Source organism: Delphinus delphis, chromosome 14, assembly GCF_949987515.2.
Source record: "Delphinus delphis chromosome 14, mDelDel1.2, whole genome shotgun sequence".
Classification (NCBI taxonomy): Eukaryota; Metazoa; Chordata; class Mammalia; order Artiodactyla; family Delphinidae; genus Delphinus; species Delphinus delphis.
The window spans coordinates 77,311,022-77,333,545 of record NC_082696.1 but is presented as its reverse complement, the minus strand read 5'-3'; the positions used below and the strand labels follow the sequence as shown (position 1 = coordinate 77,333,545).

At 38.3% G+C, this 22,524-nt stretch overlaps 1 protein-coding gene across 5 annotated transcripts in view; it reads right to left on the bottom strand.

Moving 5' to 3' along the window:
• The window catches only part of COL12A1 (collagen type XII alpha 1 chain), a 137,970-nt gene that overhangs the window by 65,481 nt on the left and 49,965 nt on the right, over positions 1–22,524 (bottom strand). For 4 of the 5 annotated variants that reach the window (XM_060030344.1, XM_060030343.1, XM_060030342.1 and 1 more), the window contains exons 14-23: positions 13,965–14,237; positions 8,817–9,083; positions 8,162–8,354; positions 6,962–7,083; positions 5,016–5,165; positions 4,815–4,934; positions 4,552–4,716; positions 3,832–3,978; positions 1,455–1,594; positions 810–939 (exon numbers count right to left, since the gene is read on the bottom strand). In XM_060030344.1, coding sequence (XP_059886327.1) covers positions 810–939; positions 1,455–1,594; positions 3,832–3,978; positions 4,552–4,716; positions 4,815–4,934; positions 5,016–5,165; positions 6,962–7,083; positions 8,162–8,354; positions 8,817–9,083; positions 13,965–14,237 — 1,707 coding nt within the window. The remainder of the gene's footprint in view (positions 1–809; positions 940–1,454; positions 1,595–3,831; positions 3,979–4,551; positions 4,717–4,814; positions 4,935–5,015; positions 5,166–6,961; positions 7,084–8,161; positions 8,355–8,816; positions 9,084–13,964; positions 14,238–22,524) is intronic. The other variant, XM_060030346.1, reaches the window with a different exon arrangement.

Below are 22,524 nucleotides of genomic sequence, written 5' to 3'. Positions count from 1 at the left end.
GCTCCCCAAAGCTCTACTCAAAGCCAAAGCCATTAGAGCTTCTCCAGTAAAGGCCAGAGTCCAAAAGTCAGTAAAAAAAAAAAAAAAGGGGAGCTCTCACTGCCTGCAGGAAGAACTGAGCTGGTCACTCCTGCAAGCTGCTCTTCCAGGTAATCTGAGTCCCACTCCCCACATGGTATCTTCCCTTAAGAAGTGGATAACTGTTAAAAGTACTTTTCCCTCTAAGATATCTCAGACCACGACTACCCAGCCAGGTCCCATGATGGCAGAAGCAGCCAGTAAAAGGAGAAAACCACAGAGTATTTATTGAGGACCTGCACGAAGTGCGCATTCAGTAAATATGTGTTGAATGGATATCGAATAAAGGAATGATTTGGAAGGCTGACAGAAGTCCCACACGGTACAAATGAACTTACTTACGAAAGACAAATAGACTCACAGACGTAGAAAACAAACTTATGGTTACCAAAGAGGACCGGGGTAGGGGGGACAGAGAAATCAGGAGTTTGGGGTTAACATATACAGACTACTATATATAATATAGATAACCAACAAGGACCTACTGTATAGCACAGGGAACTCTACTCAATATCTTGTAATAACCTATAAGGGAAAACAATCTAAAAAGGAATGTATACGCATAACTGAATCACTTTGCTGTGTACCTGAAACTAACACAACACTGTACATCAACTACATTTCGATAAAAATTTTTTAAAAAAGAACACAAAAAAAATCCCACGAGGGCTGTCACCTCTTTAACTTAAAAAATAAAACAATGATAAGATTTTTTTTAAAATCTGACTTACGGGTTTTTTCTGTGCCCTTCAGAGGTTCACTGTATTCATCTTCTACCACAGAATACACGTTAACAACATACTCAGTTTCAGGCTTCAGATCTTTCAGTACTGCGCTACTTTCCAATCGGCTCACATAAAACTAGGGGAAAAATTTTTAAAAGAATAACAACTTATGTTACCATCACGTCCCTCTTTTCTCCTATGATTGTGAAGTAGTTAACTACAATGAGCTTAGAAATTATATTTTAATGAGACCGTTGTCTTTTGTTTTTGGAAACCACCAGATTACCATGAGACCTTGGACAATTCATACAGTTTATTCTCCCAGCTGTTGTTTCCTTATTTGTAAAATTAGTGGGTAAAACTAGAAGGTCTTCAATGTTCCCTCCCTACTTGATGATTCTAATATAAACTCATGGATAAATTAAGCATCCTCTTAATCCTTAATTAAAAATACTTAATTAAAAAACCATAAGAAATTAAGCAAAGCTCTTTCCCTCTAATTAAGCCCAAATGGAAGCACTTGCCTAGCAAGAAATGGAGAGCGCCATCTTGGACCCAGTTCTGCCCCCTACATCCCCCCAGCGTTCCTCTCAGAGCCCTAAGGAGGAGGACCCAATCTCAGGACCAGGAAGGAGTGGGCTATCTACTCACTTCTTGCCGTTTCCCTCCAGAAACTGGGTAGTATTCCACCTTATACCTATCCACACTGTCAGAAGGAGGTGTCCAGCTCACTCTCATAGATCGATGGGTCTGCTCAGAAATAACTAGGTTGGAAGGTGCTTCCAAGTCACCTACACGAGGAAATGAAATACATACACTTTTTTCATTATTATAGCAAGGTGATGACATTTAAATTTGGTTGAAATGGTATTCCTCTCCATATTTCAGGCTTTTGCATGTATTCTATCACATACTAAGAAGTTACGGTAAATCAGCTTAGAGGCCCAATACTCCTAAGTCCTCTCTGAATGGGTGGCCAAAGGGTTCTTCAGCCTCAGGAAATTCAAACCTGAGCTCATTATTTTTCATGAAAAGTTGCTCCCCCTCTTCCTGAAAGCACCACAGTTTATCAGTCACCTAGACTCAAAACCTCTGACTTAGCCTTGGATACTTGCTCTGGTCTCTAACCTTGTACATATCCCAGTAAATGACACCGTGAGTCCTGACAGCTCCACTGCCTTTATCACTCTTGGCACCACCCAAGTTCACTGCCCTCATTATCATATTGACTATTTATATGCACGTCTGATCTCCATAACTATAAGTTATACTCTGTGAAGACAGAATTGGCTTCTTATTCACGTTTAGTTCCTTTACAAGATCTAATTCGGTGGTACGAGAAGTTAACCACTTTCTCACTCAGAAGACAGGAGAAACCAGCAAGTCTTCTAAAATTCGGGAATATCCTACTGCCTGTGATTGTATTCTCTGTTCATAAGTATAGGTGAAATGACTGATATAGAAAAATATTTGGAATACATGTCAATGAAAATAGAAGTATTAGGCTCATTAGGACCGTTAGAAAGATGTTCCAAATAATAATTATACGAGAACTAATGCAGTGACTCTGTGAGCACGGCAAATCATTCTCATATAAACTCTTTCTACTTTCTTTGTAAGCCAAAGCTGAGAAAAAGAATTTCCATTCTTAGTATCCTAACCTTTACTGCACTTGGGTCATAATCAAGCCTACAAAATTATCAAGCAATTTTACTGTCTGGAAAACTAAATGAATGCAACTATTACGTAGCTGATGTAGAAAAAAAGAAAGAAAAAGAGATAAAAGATGTTTTCATCCCCACTCAAAATTCTCTCCAACTAAATAAAACCACAACTCTCTCAGCTAATCCAGAGCCAGATGCCTACAAATTCTTGATTCCTGGCTGGTCTGTTTCTCCTGGGAAAAGGCAGTCTATTGTTCAAAATCCAAAAAGAAAATCTGCAAAATTTTGGAGAGAGAAATTCAAGAAGGAACATTCAAATAAATGTATCCTCAGTATCCAAAGCACGTGAAACATTTCTACCACTTTATTTATTAAACTCATTCCAACTTTCCAAAACCAGAATAAATTAGTGAAAGACAATCTTTACCAGAATCTACATGTATTTAAAAGAAATTTTTCTCATATAATAAGAACCATAGTTTTTATCATTCGTTTTCCAAAAACCTTCAATTTGGTGCTTACCATGTTCTGCCCTATGATTTACACAGATAGTAGTCATTTTACACCACTCTTTGTCACTAAAAATTCACTTCCATAATTTTATTTCTAAATCTTAATTCCTTATCAGTAGCTACCTTTTTTCAAGGACCTCTCAAAATGTCTTTACCCATTTGGCCTTGAGTAAGTAATTGAACTTCTCTAAATCTGTTTCTTCAGTGGTAAAGAGAGATGATATCCTCTCCAAAAGTCCAAATTCTAAAATTATAATTTGTCTTTATATTTAGAGGTTACAAGTGCAAAGTATCAAATGTGATCATCTGTAGTTGGGGCAAAGCAAATCATATATAAGACCCCTCTTCCATTTCTAATCCAAAACAAAAGGCAGCAAACCTTAGAAAATAAAAGTCTGGGAACAACCGTTTAATAGTTATGTAGCGTGAAGATGCTTTACCAGAGAATAGATACACACCAGGAAAGAAAGCATCTCTATTTCTTCCCCAATCTCACGTGTGTGTGTGGCGGGGGGGGGGGGGGGGGGGGGTGCAGGCACATATAAACAAAATGTATCCTCAGATAAGCTAGAAGTCATGTACAGTTTGATGCCATCAGAAAAAACATCAGGGACTAAATCAACGATTCTCAGCTGGAGGCAGTATTCTCCCCAGCAGACATTTGGCAAATTCTGAAGATATTTTTAGCTGTCATGACTCAGGGGATGCTACTGGTATCCAGCGGGAAGAGTCCAGAGATGCTGCTAAACATCTCACAACGCACAAAGGAATCCACTTCCTCCATCCTAAAAAGAATTATCTGGACCAAAATACCAATAGTGCTGAGGGTGAGAAACCCTGGGCTAACCTTACCTGGACCTTTGACGCTGTTACACAAGTTGACGATGAGGTCATCCACGATCCTGGAGAGGGACTCGAAATCCGCCACATTGTATGCGTGGGTATCATCGGGATCTGTCGCAATCATCTTTAACTCAACTTCATCAGCATTCTTAATACCTTGGGAAAAATGGATATATACAAATTAAAAGCACGTCTCAGAAAAAAATTCATGGAACAAAGCAAATATTTCATGGGCTACCCTTATATACTCAATGTTAACTAGAATGTATATATGATTTTCCTGAATAATAAAATGATTACATATATAAAATAGAAACAAAAAATAATATAAACTAAAGGCTGTTTTGTTTAGCTTCTTCTAAATGCTTCTGGCACTGATTCCCCACCAAAAAGTGTCTCTCCAGTGTTTTTTCTGGAAAGTGAAATAACGGATATCAAAAATAAACATGGTGCTGTGGAAAACCAAACAAGAATTTTCCTGAATCCTATTAATAGTACATTTGTCCTCTTGATTCATTACTCTCTTCCAAGAAGCCATGTAGTTTCATCCCATTACAAGGAGAAAAGAAAAACATGAATGAACTTCCTGGTACATTATTTTGATAAATGATGTGATAGGGCAAGTGTGTCTGTTTGTTTTTTCATGCTTCAGAAAATATCTTTAACTACAAAAATACCCTCGGCACATCTGTCACCTCTGGGGGCGTGGCAATTCTCGTCAATGCTTACCAACAGCAAACAGTTCCACGCCCTCATCCTTCAGTTTTTTTGAAGGTGCCTCAACGTCATCTTGTGATTTTCCGTCAGTGATGAGAACGCCGATTTTTCGAGCTCGAGGCCTCATGCCAGCTTGAGTCTTGAAGCTCTGCTGGCGAATGAAATTCAAAGCCATGCCTAGTGGGATTGTTAAAAGAGAATCAGTCACATCATTTTTCAGCCACAAGCTTTGACCGAAAGCGAGAGCTGACAGCTCGCTGGAGCATCTGACTCACCTGTGAGGGTATTGCCTCCTTTGTAAGGTAGGTTTGCCACAGCCTGCAACAAGCTCTTCTTGTCTTTGTGAGCATTTAACTGCCACTCTGTTCTGGGGTCCCCGCTATACTGAGCAAGGGCTAAAAGGACACCATTGGCATTAGCATGTATAAAAGAGCACGATGGAGACGTCTAAATGCCTTCAATGTTGTCACACCTACCAATCTGTACTCTTTTGGGGCCAATCTCAAAGACTTCCACGATACGGGAGATGAAGCTCCTCACGGTTCTAAAATTCGCCCGGCCGATGCTCCACGACCCATCCACCAGCAGCACGATGTCTGCTTCAGCCCTGGTGAGACACTCCATCCCTGACACAGCAATCGTGAGACAGCACAGAGTAAGGAGCACATTCTTCGTCGGGTTACTTCCTAGCCACGCCTCTGCCACCCCCTGGGGGCTCAGTGTCGCCTAACTGCCTCAGTTCTGTGGCTCAGCGATGTAATTTGGAGTTGAAGGCTTTGAAAACATGTCCATACGATTTATTAACCTCAAATAAGAGTCACAGGAACCATCCATCCCTCCAGTAATTATTTCAGTGGAAAATCTTTCATTCATCTTTGGCTATATTTCTAGCCGCAATCATAGAACACGGAGGATTAAACCGTCATCGTAAATTTGAACGAGCTCACAAACCCAAAAGGTAAAATATATAAGTGGGAATGTAGAGCCACCTAACGATAAGACAATAATAATTTTAATAAAACTTTTAATGTGATCTAGATTGGATGTTGCATTTTTCTAAATATTCAACGGTCATTAGCGGACAAGTATGAGATGAACTGTTAAAACGTGTAAGCTAGAAAAAGTTTCAGTGAGCCAATAATATCTTTTAAATTAATTAAAGCCCCGAGTATTACATATATTATGAAGGATTAGGCATATAACTCTTAAAATTAGAACTTTTTGAAGTAAAGATATAGTGTTTAAAAGTCTGATAGCTATTATTTAGTTTTTAATTATTTAACTTAATCATCTACTCTGTATAACTATCAGGTAGATACAGCTGGTGAGGTCTGCACATTTAAAAAATCAAGAGAGAAGGAAGACAATCTAGAAGAAAGATACAAACAAGTATACAGATTGAGAGCTACAGACACCACAGGCACAAACACTGATACAAAGCTAGGGTGCTTTGGAAAGAGAGAATTATCCCAATATCCTCAGTGCACAAGCTACAAAATAAAAATATAAGTCAGTTAATTAACATCATCATACGAGAAGCAATTGAACATTAATGCAAAACAGCAAGAGTTGACCCTTTCCCTTCTTTTACCCACATCCATGTTTTCAAACGCTTTCTTTTCTAGGAGCTTACGTTACCAGCTACAAATGTTTCAACTTCTTGCCATGTTAGCATCTGATCTTTATATTACAAAACAACAACAACAACAAAAAACTCGCTGAGAAAGATTCAGTGATGCCCATCACAGTCCAAAGGCGTCACTGCAGATTGGACGCTCCATCAGGAATTAGGATTCCCAAGTACTAGTCCAAGTACCTAAGGCTTTACAAGTCTGCTCCTGACCTGCCAAGACCTACTCTTTGTCAGCAAATGATTGAAATATTTAGAAGCAAACTCTACCCACCACCCTCACCTGGAAGAATGTTCAAAACTAGCTTCATGCGTATCAAAGTTGTGGTCGTGGCAGGAGCAGAAAAGTATGAGGGCTTTATGTTACCATTTTGCTTCCCAAGTCTTAGTTGCCCACCTATTTACGGAACAAGGTGCTGCTTGCTCAGCCCAGATAAATCATTTTTACGATGACTTTAACAAAATAAAACTGCATTTTAATTATTAGAAAGAGATTAAAGATAATGTATATTAAAGGTTAAAGATAATGTATATTATCATTGTAAAATCTCAACTTTAAATAATACAGTACTATGTAACTAACGCAACACTAACAAGAAAGCCTTAAAAAATGTCGGCGAAAGTGTGCTTAGCTGTATCTTTGAAGAATGTTTTAAGTATGTGTTACTGAAATAAATTTTAGTGTAAAATTTAATAGTTAATTTTCATGGTATGAGTCACCTAACAATTCATATTTGAAAAAAAGTTGCAAAATACTGACTTTTCCTAGGGGAATGTAACTCAATTTCTTACCAGAGGATAAAACTGGCATTACGGTTGTGTCAGAGAGAGTTGTCATTTCTTGTCCAACAAGTGGTGAACTTTCTCCTCCATCAAACATTCCAAAAACGTTTACTTTATAGGTGGTACCTGCCCTGAAATGTTAAAATATATAGTCTGTATGCATAATAACCGCAAGTGGTAGCATTTTTTTTTTTGCTTTGTTATAAACGTTCAACTTGACTTACAAACTTTCATTCAGAGGAACTTATAATACATAACATTGCAGAAGAAGGAAACTAATTTCCATCACATTCTAGTTTAAGCCCACACTATGAGGTATCAAGGGGAACTAGCCCGCCAGCACTCTAGAGAATACTAGGGGTTCACGGCGCCAAGTTCCACCTTGCCTTTCCATTAGGTGTAGAATCCCCACCTTCCCGCTGAGCCACTCAGGGAAGGATCGGGCTTTCACTCTTATTGCTTCTAAGTGATGGGCTTTAAGAAGACAATTTAAATGTTGTACTTGCAAGGGAACATAAAGCACCCAGCACAGTGCCTGGCACGCAGGAGGCTCAATAAATTTCATCCTCCCTATTCCGATAAAAGTCAATATCAAGCATTTATACAGATTCCAATATTGTTGAATGAATCGTTGAAACAAAACAACTTTCCACCAGGCCATGCACAGCAGCCTGTTCTTTTTACTGTGAAGAATGCTGCTGTTCCAACTCAAACCTCCTTCTTTCCCACCACACAGCCTGCAGCAAAAGCTTGCACCTGCCCCCATTCCCCAATCCTCCCAGCTGAGCCCAAGAGCAAAGGCCTGCCCCCTGACTCCTGCAGCCCACCCTGGGAGACGATGCACACTCGCATCTCAGTGTCAGTCACCTGGGCCTTTCCGGAAGGCATGGGGACTCCTACGTTCCCATAAGGCTGGCTGGTGATAAACTGCTTTTGGTGAAATCGTGCAATGTGGGTGTTAATTTTTAAAAAGCAGGGTGTTACTGAAGAAACACCATCCCTGATCACTTAATAACAAAAGTCATTAAAAGAGTACAACTGCTCAGGCCTAAATTTGAGTCTCTGAACCCTAACCTCAACTTCAGCAGCACCAAGAGTGAGAAAGCAACTTTGGCTGATTTTAAATACTCTGCCGGCAACCAGACACATACGTGATCATGTGTGGAACGCACAATCTGTTAACAACAACGGAATAGAGTTCATTCCTACCTAAGTTCCTCCAAAACAACTGTGTTGTCATATGGTCCAACCACTAACTCCCCCAGTCTTCTGTCGTCTCCCGTGGGGTGAAATGTGACCTTGTAACCCTTGACCTCCCCAGGTGCAGGCTCCCAAGTCACCCGGAAGCTTGACATGGTTGGGTCAGATGTTTTGAGGTTTCTGGGTGATTTAAATCGAGAAGCTGTAAAGATAATAGAGGTTAAAATATTATCCATAAGCCTAGGCTTTGGGGTTTTTTTTTAGCCCCTACAATAATAAGTTGAATTCAAAATATCTAAGTGATATACATGGCAATCATCACAAACAAAATACTTCAAAATATACATTTATAAAAAGGATTAAGTCAGAAAGCACAAGCTATAATACCCAATAAAAATCAGAATAATAGAGTGCTACCCAAGTGGAAGTATAAATAGTACTCACAATTCAGAAGATTAGATTAGCATTAGAACATTAATATGTAGAATCATTTTACCAGGAACTAGATTGGTAAAAATCATATGCTAATTAGGCATCCTACCTAACTATTATAGTATAATTTATTACAGACTGCATTTTAGACATTTACAAATGAAGTAGATATATTAAAATCTCCCTTTAAAATATTACACACTTTCCCCCCAAAATTATTATGGTTTTATACCTGTTGTTCCTGAACCTTGCCTAAGCTTTCCTTCTCCTGTCTTGTAAACTGGGAGAACTGTGATGTCATACGTGGTCTGGGGCTGAAGTCGCTTTAACATTGTTGAGGTGACAGTGGGTGACACCTTGGCAACCATCTGTCTCCCGCCCACACGGGGGCGATACACAACACGGTAGTTGACAACTTTCCCAGGTGCTGGTTTCCAGGTAACTCTCATTGTGTTTTCTGTTTCTTCATCCACTTTCAAGGTTTTCGAATCATCGGATACTGTGAGATGAAAGGAAGATTACAATGTATACTCTGCTGAAAGAAAATGTTTATGTCCACCTCCCCATTTATGTGACAAAACGCTATGTGTGGTTTCTTAAATACGTACACTATTCCTTTACTTAGCATTGTGAGCTCTCCTAAGTTCAAGAGGGCTTGTGAGCCTAATCTCAGTGAGGTCACAGTGAGATGTTTTCTCTTCAACTGGCTAATAACTAAAAAATGGGAATTCATGTTGCAAGGATTTCATATTTGCATTCCAGAGACTTTAGTAAAGAAAACACCCATTTCTGGAGATGAGCTTTTAGAATTTTTATTATATTTCCATCTGTAAAGAATTCCTGTAGAAATTACAGTGTGTAGAATTCTAAAAATCATGAATACAGGGTCAGAAATATTCCTTGAATCTTTTCAGAAGAAAGAACAATTCATAAATGACTAGCCATAGCGACTGCAGTTAACACCATCCTTTGCGACTGCCATGAACATGTAAGACTATCAGCGCAAAGGAACAGGAAACTGACACATAAAAATATCTCAGGGGGGGCTTCCTTGGTGGCACAGTGGTTGAGAGTCCTCCTGCCAATGCAGGGGACACGGGTTCGTGCCCCGGTCCGGGAAGATCTCACATGCCGCGGAGCGGCTGGGCCCGTGAGCCATGGCCGCTGAGCCTGTGCGTCCGGAGCCTGTGCTCCGCAATGGGAGAGGCCACAGCAGTGAAAGGCCCGCGTACCGCAAAATAAAAAAAAAAGAAACGGCACTACAAATAATGCATATGACAGAATTATTCAAAAGGGACCTTAAAACAGCTATTATAACTATATTCCATATGCTAATGATGGTAGAAGAAATGTTAAGCAAGTTAAGTAAACACACAGAACAAATAAGAAAGACTCAAACCAAACTTCTAGAGGTGAAAAATACAATGTCTAAGATGAAACATGCACAGGGTGGTATTAAGAGCAGATTAGAAATTGCAGGAAAAAAATTAGCAAACTTGATGACATGATAATAGAAACTATCTAAAATGAAACACAAGGGACCTCCCTGGTGGTGCAGTGGATAAGACTCCATGCTCCCAATGCAGGGGGCCTGGCTTTGATCCCTGGTCAGGAAACTAGATCCCACATGCATGCCGCAACTAAGAGTTCATGTGCCACATCTAAGGAGCCCACGTGCTGCAACTAAGACCTGGCGCAACCAAATAAATAAATTAAATTAATAAATTTTTTTAAATAAATAAATAAAATGAAACACAAGAAAAGAGAAAAGACTGACAAACTGAACAGCACAGCAGTGAGCTTTGTAATAACTTCAAGCAGACGAGTACATGTAGAACCAGAGAATCTGAAGAAAGTGGGGGGCAATAAATAAAATATTTGAAGAAATAATGGCCTGAATATTTTCAAATTTTATAAAACTATAAACCCACAGATCCAACAATTTCAATGAACCCGAAGCACAAGAAACATGAAAAAACTACACCAAGGCACATCATAAGCAAATTACTTAAAATCAGCATAAAAAGAAAATCTTGACAGCAGCCATATTAGCAAAAGATATGTTATGTACAGAGGGCAAAGGTAAGAATGACAAAATAGGTAAAGAAATTCAATATATGGTTATAAATTAGTTTTCTGAAAGATGCAAGTATAATTTCAACTAAGAGTATATTGGTTGCAATTTTTTAATTTTAGGGCTTAAAGAAAGTAAGAGAGGGAGGGTGGGAGGGAGGGAGACGCAAGAGGGAAGAGATATGGGAACATATGTGTATGTATAACTGATTCACTTTGTTATAAAGCAGAAACTAACACACCATTGTAAAGCAATTATACCCCAATAAAGATGTTAAAAAAAAAAGAAAGAAAGAAAGAGAATTCTCAGCCAATTCCATTACTTTCTGGAAATATTAAAATTTATTTAGTTAATCCTCAATTCTTTATTACTATTCTCCAGGTAAGTGAACTATTAAAAGAAAAAATATATATTTTCAAACAAAAAATGTAACGACCTTACATAGGATTTTGGAAAGAGTATGGGAAAGAATAGTACACAGAACAATCTATTTGTTACAAATGTTGAATAAATCAAGGTGTGTCTAACACTTTTCTAGAAAGAGTTCTGCTAAAATATGTTTTCTGACCTCTTGTTTCCATCTCTTCAACTTTTGTTCAGTGGAAAAGGACATCTCTCCCTTACACAAATTTCTCAAACCAATTTCATACAACTCAGAATTGAGAAAAATGGACATTTAAATCTTATAAGTATTGATCTAAAAAGAAACCTATGTCCCCAAAAGAGTGGGATCCCAAACTCTAAAATATTCCCAAATTTAAATATGTTAATAACAGTCAAATATTGTACTTCATACCTTGAAAGGCTTCAAGGATCTCAATTGTATTCCTGATTTTTAATTGATTCTTTAAAATAGAGGAATTGAAGCTAAATAAAGTCCAACATATCTCATCTTAGCTTTAATGGGAAACTTTGGATTTTAAGGAGGGAAAAAAAATCCTTGTTGGCTTCCCATAAGGAAAAAGCAAGATTTTTCACTCCATTCATAGGTATGCCACATGCCATAAAAAGCTGTTAATGCTCCCACTCTAAGTCCTTTTCATGTTTCAGCAACTCGCACAAGATGCTTTCCAACACCCACTGTACCTCTGCTAAACCAGCTGCCATAATTGGAGGGCCGGTAGAAAGTTTCCCATCTGCTGGCTTTCTAGCCACAATTCATGGTTTTCATTGTATCAACAGTCTGCATACCATGCCTCTGAGTGTCAGGTGAAAACAGAAAATATTTCCTGAAAATATTTCCAAAATGTCTCCTTGGAAGTTTATAAGAAACTCTAAGAGCATGACCCAGTGACTCGACCCAGTTATCCGCACCATTTAGGACTCATCCACCGCCTGAATATGCGACGCCTGACGCAGATTTCTCAAAGTACTTTCTAAACTACCTCACTTTCCACAAAGAGAGCAAAGCAAAACACAACAACAAAATGGTAGTAGAACAAAGAAAGGTTCCTGTCTTCCATCTTACTTGCCTAGCTGTTTGAGAAGCTGGCATACCCTCTAGAAAATGTACTTTCATTGCTGCCTAGTATGGTCATAGTTAGAAAGAGGCTTTTCTGTTCACTCGCCTCTAAATCAATCAATTAGCCAAGAAATAGTGAAAATTTCTTAGATGCTCAGCTTCTTAGAGATGAAAATTTATCTAGGATTTCTGCTAACATACTTGCTTTGGACGAAAACATATCCTTGGGGAGATTTTAAATCCCAAATAAATATCTGAAGATTCAATCTTTTCACAAGAAGAAATGATGGAAGAGAATCTTTGGGGAAAGTTTCCCTCTAAATATATAAATTTTGATAATTTCTCAGCCACGTGAATTGTATCTTCACTCCTACAAATAAATTTAGCTAGATGTGTCATATGTGGCCTAAGTTTACAACATGGCTTCTCTTTACAACAAGTGACTATTTACCAGAAATAGAGATGAATTTGGGCCAGCTTCTTAAACTATATCAGCCAATATATTCAGACACAAGATTTCAATCACTACCATGGAAACCAATCATGTGACTATCAGAGAAATGTGCCCTTTCTTGTATTTAAATCTCCTATCAGGAGTTTGATTTTTTTAATCCAGTTAATTTTGACACAGATTTAAGCTTAGACATATCCAACTCAGTTTGCCAGTGATTTAAAAAAAAAAAAAAGATGAATTCCTCAGAGAACTCAGACCAAAAGATTTTCATTTAAGGACAACCTAAAATCCGGATACAGGACTTCATTGAAATTGCTCATGGTGTTTCCCTCTCTCCTCCTTTGGCAGAAAAACCACTCCTTTCCTCCAATTCTTTCTAATAAACGGAAATGCAAGAGTGCCCCAATCTTTCCCCTTTTCCTAAAATCCTCCCAAGCAATAGGAATAAACTTTTCTCCTATACATACTTAGAAATGCCCATCCTTAACAAATTACTTTTTAGGAAGGACAATTGAGAAATACCGACATGCCTCTCACTAGCCACCTGATAATAAATGATGAGAGGGTGATTCAGAATTTTTCACAAGAAGGAATATTAATGAGATTAAGGTCAATTTTAGCCTCCAGAAACCTGAGTAGACTTGACTTAGCCTCCCTAGGATTAGTCTTGGATGTATCCTATCGTATCATATTGAGACAATCCTAGTCTCAGTAGCCACGTCATTCATCAACCTTCTCGAAGTAGCCAGGCACTATGCTTGGTGCTTTGCCCACTGTTATTTCATTTAATCCTCAAGACAATCTGAGGCTGCATTCTACACATTAGGAAACGGAGGCTCAAAGAAGGTTCCAGAACTTGCCCAAGGTAATATAGTTATAAATGTGCCTGAATTTTCTTTGTCTCCATAGCTTCTGATCTTTATACTAGCCGAGCTTCTTTTTTCCACGAGAAAAAAAAAAGAGAGAGAGAGAGACTGAGAGAGAGAGACAAACACAGTTCACCTTTGAACAATGAAGGTTTGAACTTCGAGGGTCCACTTATACACAGATTTTTTTCACTAGCAAATGCTACAGGACTACATGATCTGAGGTTGGCTTTTTCCTGAGATGCAGAGGAAGCTCAGATAAGCAGAGCTGACTACAAACTGTACTCAGATTAACCCTCACATTGTTCAAGGGTCAACTGTGTAGGTAGTTGGAAGGGATTCAATATTTCAGACTTTGATATAATTTTAGATACAAAACAAACCTGAATTTAAACCACATTCATTAAAGGTCCTAATTTTTGAGTCCCCATTTGTCATATAAGGAAAAACTGCAAGCAGTTATGATGAGCTGATAGCTATTAGGTAGCACCAACACACTCAAACCCCCTCGGACTGTTACCTACATTCAGTTGTGGCTTCTCCACTCAAAGGTTCTCCTTCTCCGCTACTGTAAATTGCAAATACTGAAACTCTGTATTTGGTCTCTGGCTGCAGATTTTCTATGATAGTATGAATTGCATCTCCAGGAAGACTCTTCTCTCCAGCCTCAATATCATCATACATCGATTTCCAAGAGACCCTGTAACCGCGAACCATTCCTGGAGCAGACGTCCAGTAAGCGCCAATCGATGTGTCGGTGATATCTTTAGTAATCAAATGCTGAGGTGAACCACGCTCTAGAATAGAAATGAAAGGGGGATCATTTTTTAATGTCTACTATACATGTAAATACTCCTTCATCCTAGTAGACATCCTGATTTGCTGGAGTCAATTTGTCTAAAGTTGCCCATTTCTTCCTTCTAAGCTGTCTGTCCTATTCTGTCAGTGGAACAGAAGATGGGATTAAACTTTAGAATTATACCTGATTCCTGCCTATCACCCTGGCCCCCATATGTCCAATCAGACTGAAATGTCCTTCAGGACAAGAATGGCATCGAAATATGAAGAAGTATGTGCCTAAAAAACAATTCCAAAGGAAAAAAAAGCATCTAAATCCCCAAATTTTACAGTTCATTTCTCCTTATTGTGCACAAAGATCTTTACTTCTTCACCATCATTTTTTCCTCTTATCTTATTTAAATAAGCTCAGTTTCAACATACCACTTCCAGTAACTCCCACAATCTCATATCACTTGCAAATCTTAATTCCAACAATTTTTGGGGGGGGAAACTCTATTCACAAAGCTAAAAGAGCAGAAATGCAAAATTTTAATTATGGCTTAACCCTAAGGAAACTAAAAACCACCAATTCTTCTGGAAAATCTAAAAGCAATTAGTCATCAAAATAAAACACACCACTTGTTCTAGCCGATCGAAAATGCTTGCTGCTAAATATTGGCTCTCTCATTTAAAAAAAAAAGTACAACCCAAACGGAAAAATACAGCAACCTTGACTTAATAGGAGACACAGATGTCTACCAATAAAACCCTAACTTTCCATAATTTAAATGTACGATAAATATACAGGTCACTTTATATTGGCTACCTTTACTAGGGTTTATGCCACAGTATGACATAAATATAAAACTATCTGCTTCTACAGCATACATTTTACCAGTAATTGTTGTGTATTCAAGAAAATGATATATGATGCTGCTACAAGAATGTTGAAGACTGTTATTTCGCTTGAATCAGAGTAAAAATGAATATCTTTAAAATACCCATAATTATTTAAATTTCAGTACATAAAGATAACAGTAAATGAAAAAGAAATCTTAGTGGACAAAAAACTATCATATATGGTAGATTACAGAGGGAAAAATAAATAAAATGGGAGCTGGGCATCCTACCAGACCCCAAGATGAAATGGAAAATTCTAACTCCATTATAAATAACTTCAACTGCTGACAGGACATCTCATCTCTGGAGGGAAATTAGTTACATATTTCACTGCAACCTAGAGTATTTATTTTCAAGAACATACTGACTTATTTCCCCCAGTACTTGAGGTTAATCTTCATTTGAAGGTCTTCTTTAATTGTATTTGCTACTTAAATGGTCACACATCTTTACATCTTCTCTATTTACAGGGACATAAACAAACTGTTTCTTTGGTTGTGTTGGGTTGGGTTGGGTTTGACTTGGTTGTTGGGTTTGTTTTTTTGCTTTTTACTTTGTTTTGATCATCGATAGCGCAACTACTGGTCTCTAAGTTTTAAATCTGCAGCATGTTTCCTCTGCTTGATATACACTACATCCTTTTTTCATATGTGCCTCTTCACTTAAATTTCCTAAGTTGCAGTTAGCAACAACTGTGGTGAAATAATACGTGAAAGTACTTGAAAGTGATTCTGAAATTAAGTGAGCTAACGAGCTGCATTAATAACATTCCCGAAAAGTATAAGACAAAGTTAGCTTAGAACATGGGAATTATCTTCCAAATTAACACTGAAGTAATTTACAAACAATAATTTTAGTTTCTAGTTTTCCCAAAGGTTATGCTTCTCAGCCTGTTTTTCTCCCTACTTTCTATAGCACCGAATTTGTGACATTGTTTATTTCCATGGCAACACGACATCAATCTCACAAACACAGGCTGATGATTTCACTGTGAGAAAAATAATAGGAAGGGAACTGTGGTTGGAGCAAAAATACATTCACAAAGATACTTCTGGGCTACAAACAAAAGAAGCCTAGCTCACGAGACATGTATTCCCATGGATTTTAATCAACTATGTTAACACTCTCAAGACCTGGAAAGCTAGAACAAAATATTAGTAAAACTGCAGTAAAGGCCTTTGCAAGGTTTGTCAACGTCCTGGAAAGAATCTGTAAAACCACTTTTTAAGATTCAAATAAAATATTAGCTGAAAAATATTCCTGAGTTCCAGTTAATGGCATGACAACACTAATTCAAGTGAACACTAAGTAAATTCTCAATCACAGAAAAACATCCTCAGAAAATTACAGTTTCTGCCTCGCGCATAAAGCCATTACTGGCAGGTACTGGTACTGCAACACTGCACGTTCATGACAAAGAAATATGGAACCCAAAGAAAGAAAAAAGACACCTCAAATCAGAAGCCAAGATTGAACAGATAAACTGCTTCAATGGATTTCTTGTTATGTCAATCAGTCAATTTGATAAAAATAATCCTAAATATTAAGTTTATACTGTTGTCAAATGCATTGAAAAACAGTTTTGCTCCAAAGAGCGGGGGAGTTGGGTTTTCCAGCTGTTGCACTACACCCAAGAATCTTGAGAATAGGATGTACTCGTGACAAGTCTATTTTATCAGACCTATAACCCTTGAAGTTTTAAAAAATGGAAACTTGGCTTGGCCAAATATTAACTTACAAGAAAAGCAGCAGTTGAATTCACCCTGTGATATGACTGGCAGGCTGCCAAGTGGCCAAGCTGGTCTGGGGACCTGGTGAGCAGGCCGTCACCTCCTGGGGCCCTGGGACCCTCAGCAACACAATAATTGGACTGGACCTGATCAGATACACAGAATCACCCAGACAGCTAAAGGCTCGGCCATGCCCAGGTCGATTAAATTGGAGTACCTGGAGATGTGCCTGAGCCCTGATGCTTTCCAAAAATCCTTTCAATCTCCTCTGTGATCCTAATTCCTCCACGATCCTCTACCCTTTTCTCATGTGGGGGCTTTTATTTGGAAGTTGTTTGGTCAGTGTGGGAAGGAACCCTCACACTCGCTCTCACTCTGAAATGAGAGACAGGTGTGGTGAAATAAAGGCCGGTGTGATTAAAGCAAAGCTGGTCAAAATTGGCGGACACAGGGACGCTGTGTGGGACGGCGGGATGGTGTCTATATCGCATGGGTCTACGGCCACACACAAGTCACTCTAGGTAGTGGCACGTGCCCAAGGCTACCCTCGGAGAACGGAGAAGTCGACTGAAGCCTCTCATCACACCCTTTCCATCCCATAACATGAGTGGGATGTTCACCGCTGTCTCCTCCCCTCTATCCTGCGTCAAAAGGCTCTCAATGCATGCTTCTTCTTCAAGCGTTGATCACATTTTCCTGTGAATGAGGTTTGACCCAAGGGTTACCTAGCCAGGCATTTGCTTTGGTTTAATATATTGAATTGGAGGTTTTGTCCTCAAACTATGGAACTTCGGACATCAGTAGCTACAGAAAGAGATTATTTGGCTTGGAGAGGGTTTGCGAGAGTCTCTTTTTAGTGTACCTGGGAAGGAAGAGGAAAGAGAGAGGAATAAGAAAGATGTAAGAAGACCAGTATATAGCCTCTGTCCAGCAAAGGTTACCATTCTTCAAAAGGGGAAGACATAGAAACAGTGGCAGTGAGCAGAAACCAACTCCAGGAGACCTTTTTGCCACTTTGTCTCCACGTTTCCCCAAACGTGGACCCACTTCTGCACCAGCAAAGGCTCCCCTGTTTTGAGTTCCTCTTCTCCCTTTGCCCCAAGACTTACAAATATATGTTTTATGATGTTTGGGTTTGTTCATGTTTTTTACCTAAGTGACATTGCTTTCAATAATTCAATCTCATGGTACTTGTTTTCTGCTGTTCTGAGCCATATGCCTGCACTTTGCATATTACTTTTACCTCTGGGAATAGAATTTCCGGCAATCGTTTCAAACAAGTCATCTTCTGCAATGACGGCATTCCTTCATCTCTATTCCTTTGATTCCTTCTCAATAGTTCTCCTTTCTACTCTGTTCTGCCCAGTATAGTACCAGGATAGATGCAAGGAATAACAATGCTTTTCTGTCATAAATTTAAACAAACAAAATTCATCAGTTTTTGAAATTTTGATACTCAGTATTTCTGATCTGATTACAGAACATACTCACATATATTCAAAAGGCATCATTTCTGGTGCCTGCGTGCATGCATCTCTGTGCTGCTGAGACAAGTAATTAGACAGGTGCATTTCTCATGATCTGAACATCCACAAGGGGTTGATTCTACTTTTTCCACAGATGAGGCCAAAGAACTAAGGCCTCATTTAAGTCACTTTCCTACATTTCCTCAGCTCTTTTCCATTTGCTTTCTAAAAAGCAAATCGTCATCCAATTCAAATATAATTATACACAAATTAGCCAATGATGATAACTGAAATATTAATCATTATGAAATGAAACTCTATTTTCACCTTATAGATTGTTCCAGCCGGCTTTCATTGAGCTTCACATACCACTTTCAAAAATAGAAGTTAAATTGAAAATGCAATGTAAACCCTCTTCTGAATCAAGTTGTCTTTTCCGTTAGAGCTCAGCTCAGAGTCATCCAACTTTCCACAGCAGAATACAGAAGACCTGCTCTGGATAACGTTCATGTGGAAACACACTTGATTTACAACCAACGACTTGGAGTCACCATTCCAAAGGACAAAGTTCACTATTGATCAGTTAACTTAATTACTTTAAGCAGCACATAGTTCTATAAAACCCCTAAACAATTAAATGGACCTTCAACCTCAAAGCCCGGGTGAGATTTCTTCCATTAAGTGTCACCTCTCTGATGTAATATAGATTTTTCTCTGATAAGCCATTGATTTGCAGAAAAGAAAATATGAATTACTGTTTGGTGATTGTGCTAAAGTTCCCTGGAAACATCAGAGTTGTTATACCCAGAATGTATGATTTTTCAAATTATGAGACAGCAGTAAATCTAGGATAACATAGAGGCCTTATTTAGTCCATCTTGGAGGGGCCCCATGTCACTCAACATCTTGCAGAAGAATTCCTGTGATGTGCTAATAACCTCATTGTAACAGAATGTCAGCTGAGTTAGCTTGGTTTGATGTATAGGAAGCCATTCATGTGTAGGACACTGGAGAGTTGCTATGGCAACTGAAACAAAGGAAATTCTGAAAAAATCATCTTTTCCATAGCCAAAAAACACACTCAAAAATAAAAGAACTGTATTATTCCAAAACTGAAATTTTCATTCACTTGTGGTAAATCTCTGAATTAAAATGGGCATTATTCATTTCGAGGTTTATAAGGGCAGGTTTGCCTCTCTGTAAACACTAACAGTGACAACCAAAAGTTCTTTCAAGACTTAAAGTTCATTTACATGTACAGCATTGTTTTAGTAATTACATTAAACCCACTTTAACAACAACAGGAGAAAGAAACAATGTTAATCAAACCTAATAGTTTGTGCTCAGATCCCTCCGAAGTCTGGATCTGAAATGGTAATGAACTCTGCCTTTGTGATTCTGTTTCATACGGTACTGGGGCCAACCATGAACTTCCCCAACGCCAATGCTAATAAATCTCTCTTCCAGGGACAGGGGAATTTTCTGATCATTGGCGACATTTCAAGAAAGCACTAGGAAACAGATTCAAGTTAGGGATGGTTGTAGACCACACTAATTATTTTTTTTCATTCTTTTTTAATTGAATAGAATGCACTTCAGTCAATCTATACAGTTTTCTACCCACAGAATGCCCTTGCTGGCTGAACCATGCCACTGGACGGAAGAAACATTCCTTCAAGGTCTGCTCTAACCACCTCCTCTCCCCAGAGAAAAACAGATTAGAAAAACAGCAACCCTCAAAAGCAGTTGCCTGGCTCTGTTTCTGGGCTTTCCATTCCCTGCATTTACCATCATATCCTATTCCTGTATATGGTATGTGGATTTGGCTAGGTTAATATAATAAAATGAAATAGAATAACCAGGGGCAAAAACCTTCTATTATTTTCACTTAGTCACAACTATGCTTTCACATATTCCTCACGTTTACCACACATGGTGCAATGAGATAAATATGTTAATAAAATCAGGCTGGTAGCAATTTCTCTAATCCTTCACTACAGTAAAGAGCTTTGGTGTCAATGGAAAAAAATCTACTCTTACAATTTAGTTATGAATTAACTATATTTTTAAAGGGAACTTGCACATCATCTAGCTTTCCTCCTTCTCAGGGAATGGGAAGCAGTAATTTTTTAATTTATTTTACTACCTGTGCATCTCCCGTCGAGATTATTTCTGATCAGATACATGTGTGTGCACACTCACACACGCATACAAGTTGTTAGATTTTCTATACCACATGCGCAAAGGCATAAAATTATAAACAGTTTAGCTATACACCTGGCCTAGAAAAATCATCACCCAGTAGTATATGTTTGCTGTTAAGTAAAAATGTGCATCTTACCTTCTAAAAATTGGTAATACGTTATTCTTAGTAAAGATGCCTTAATCTTTAGAATCAAGATTTTTGACTGAATATAAATATATTTTTAAAGTAAGAAATGCAGAATTTGAGCAGGTTAAAAGGTACAAGCAGAAGTAAAACTATTACATTATTTCTAAGATATCCTTTATAAGGGAGAAATGTTCGCAAATATAATCTCCAACTATTCTATAAAAATGAAAGCTCAAAAGTTGATCCTTAAAAAATCCTATGAATAATCTACGTTGAAAGCCTGTAGAAAGCACATGAGAAAGAGAACTTCAAAGGTCAAAAGAAAAGGACAATCTTCTCAGAAATTCTGAATGTTGCCCCAGATATGAAGATCACATGCTTTTGTTGTTTGGACTATGTCTCCGTAATTAAGGCAATTTCCATTCCTTTCATTATTTTCAAAACTTTAGAGTAACCAATCAATATCTTTGAAATACTTACAAAAGCTGTATTTTTAGATATCAGTTCTAAAGCGAATGTTGTTTCCCCTTGATGAATTTCATATACGTGGGGTATTTTATTTAGAGTTGCCAAAGCGTTTCACTTACATTCTCCCATTTGATCTCCACAGTAAGTCTGGGAGGAAGGGGGAACAGTGGCCATCCCCTCTTTATAGATGGGTAAACTGAGGCTCAGCAGGGTTAAGGGATTATTTCAAAGTCACATGGCAAGGTAGCCAAACCAGGACTCTTCTGATAATCGGTACTTTACACACTGATATTTAATCTTTCGTTTAAATCCTCTTCTAATAATAAATCTCACAGAGTAGTGGACTTAAACTCTTGATGACTATTAGAGATAGAATTTTGATTAGACTGTTTTTGTCTGTCTGTTCTTATTTCTTGACTAAGTCTTGACGTTTTAATCAAAAGTGCCTCTTGTAGGCCTCGTCCCTGTCAATCATAACATATACAGTCCTCCAAGCTCCTGGATCCACTAAATTTGATGGACATTTTGCCTAATATCACTGTGATCTCACATTACAAAAGATACTCGGATTTATTTTCTTCCTACAATTATTTTAAATAAGTCATAGAAAAGATGGTGATAACAAAAGGAAAGCTATACCTGATCTCCCATTTAGGCCCCCAACTATGGAACTGAGTCATCATTGTAACCATCCACGGATAATTCTTTCTAACACTACAATCTATTCTCATTGTGGTTAAGTCACATTTGTATCTTCTCTCACACAGGACTTACTTTGTGGTTGTGGTGAGTCAAATCTAAGCTGCCATTATAGTTCAAAAGAGCCTAAGAAATATGAAGGCCTCTGACAATGAACTCCAGAGAACCAAGGAAACAGCTCCGGTCTCCATGGTTCTCACTAAGTACTGCATTAACTTTGAACTTCTAACACTGAACTGAACTTTAGGGATCATTTAGAAAACAAATAAACAGTAACTTGGATTCTCACATTTTTCAAGCTATTATGAATGCTTATATGCATGGTGCATGAAAAGAGGCTGAGAGTCAAAAAAAGGTTTCCGCCTGCTCCTGGGTGATGACAGCAGCTGTGTTACCTTGGGCAATCCAAACCCTCTTCCTCCGCAAATGTTTCCCAAGGCCCTTTCCCACCCAAGTGTCACACACCTATTCTCCATTTAACCAGCCCGTGGCATTGCAGACACATTTCTACGGCCTTACCATGCGCTCAGCTCCCCAATACACTTCTCCCCAACCAAGTTTAATTGTTTCAGTAGCTTACATTCTACGTCTCTGAATAAGAGGGAGTTTTATGACGACTTATTTTTCAATACAAATTCCTTTAAGGAAAAGGATCGCACACTCCCAGATTTCATTCTCTGAAAACATTTTAAGGTCCCTAAATGCGATC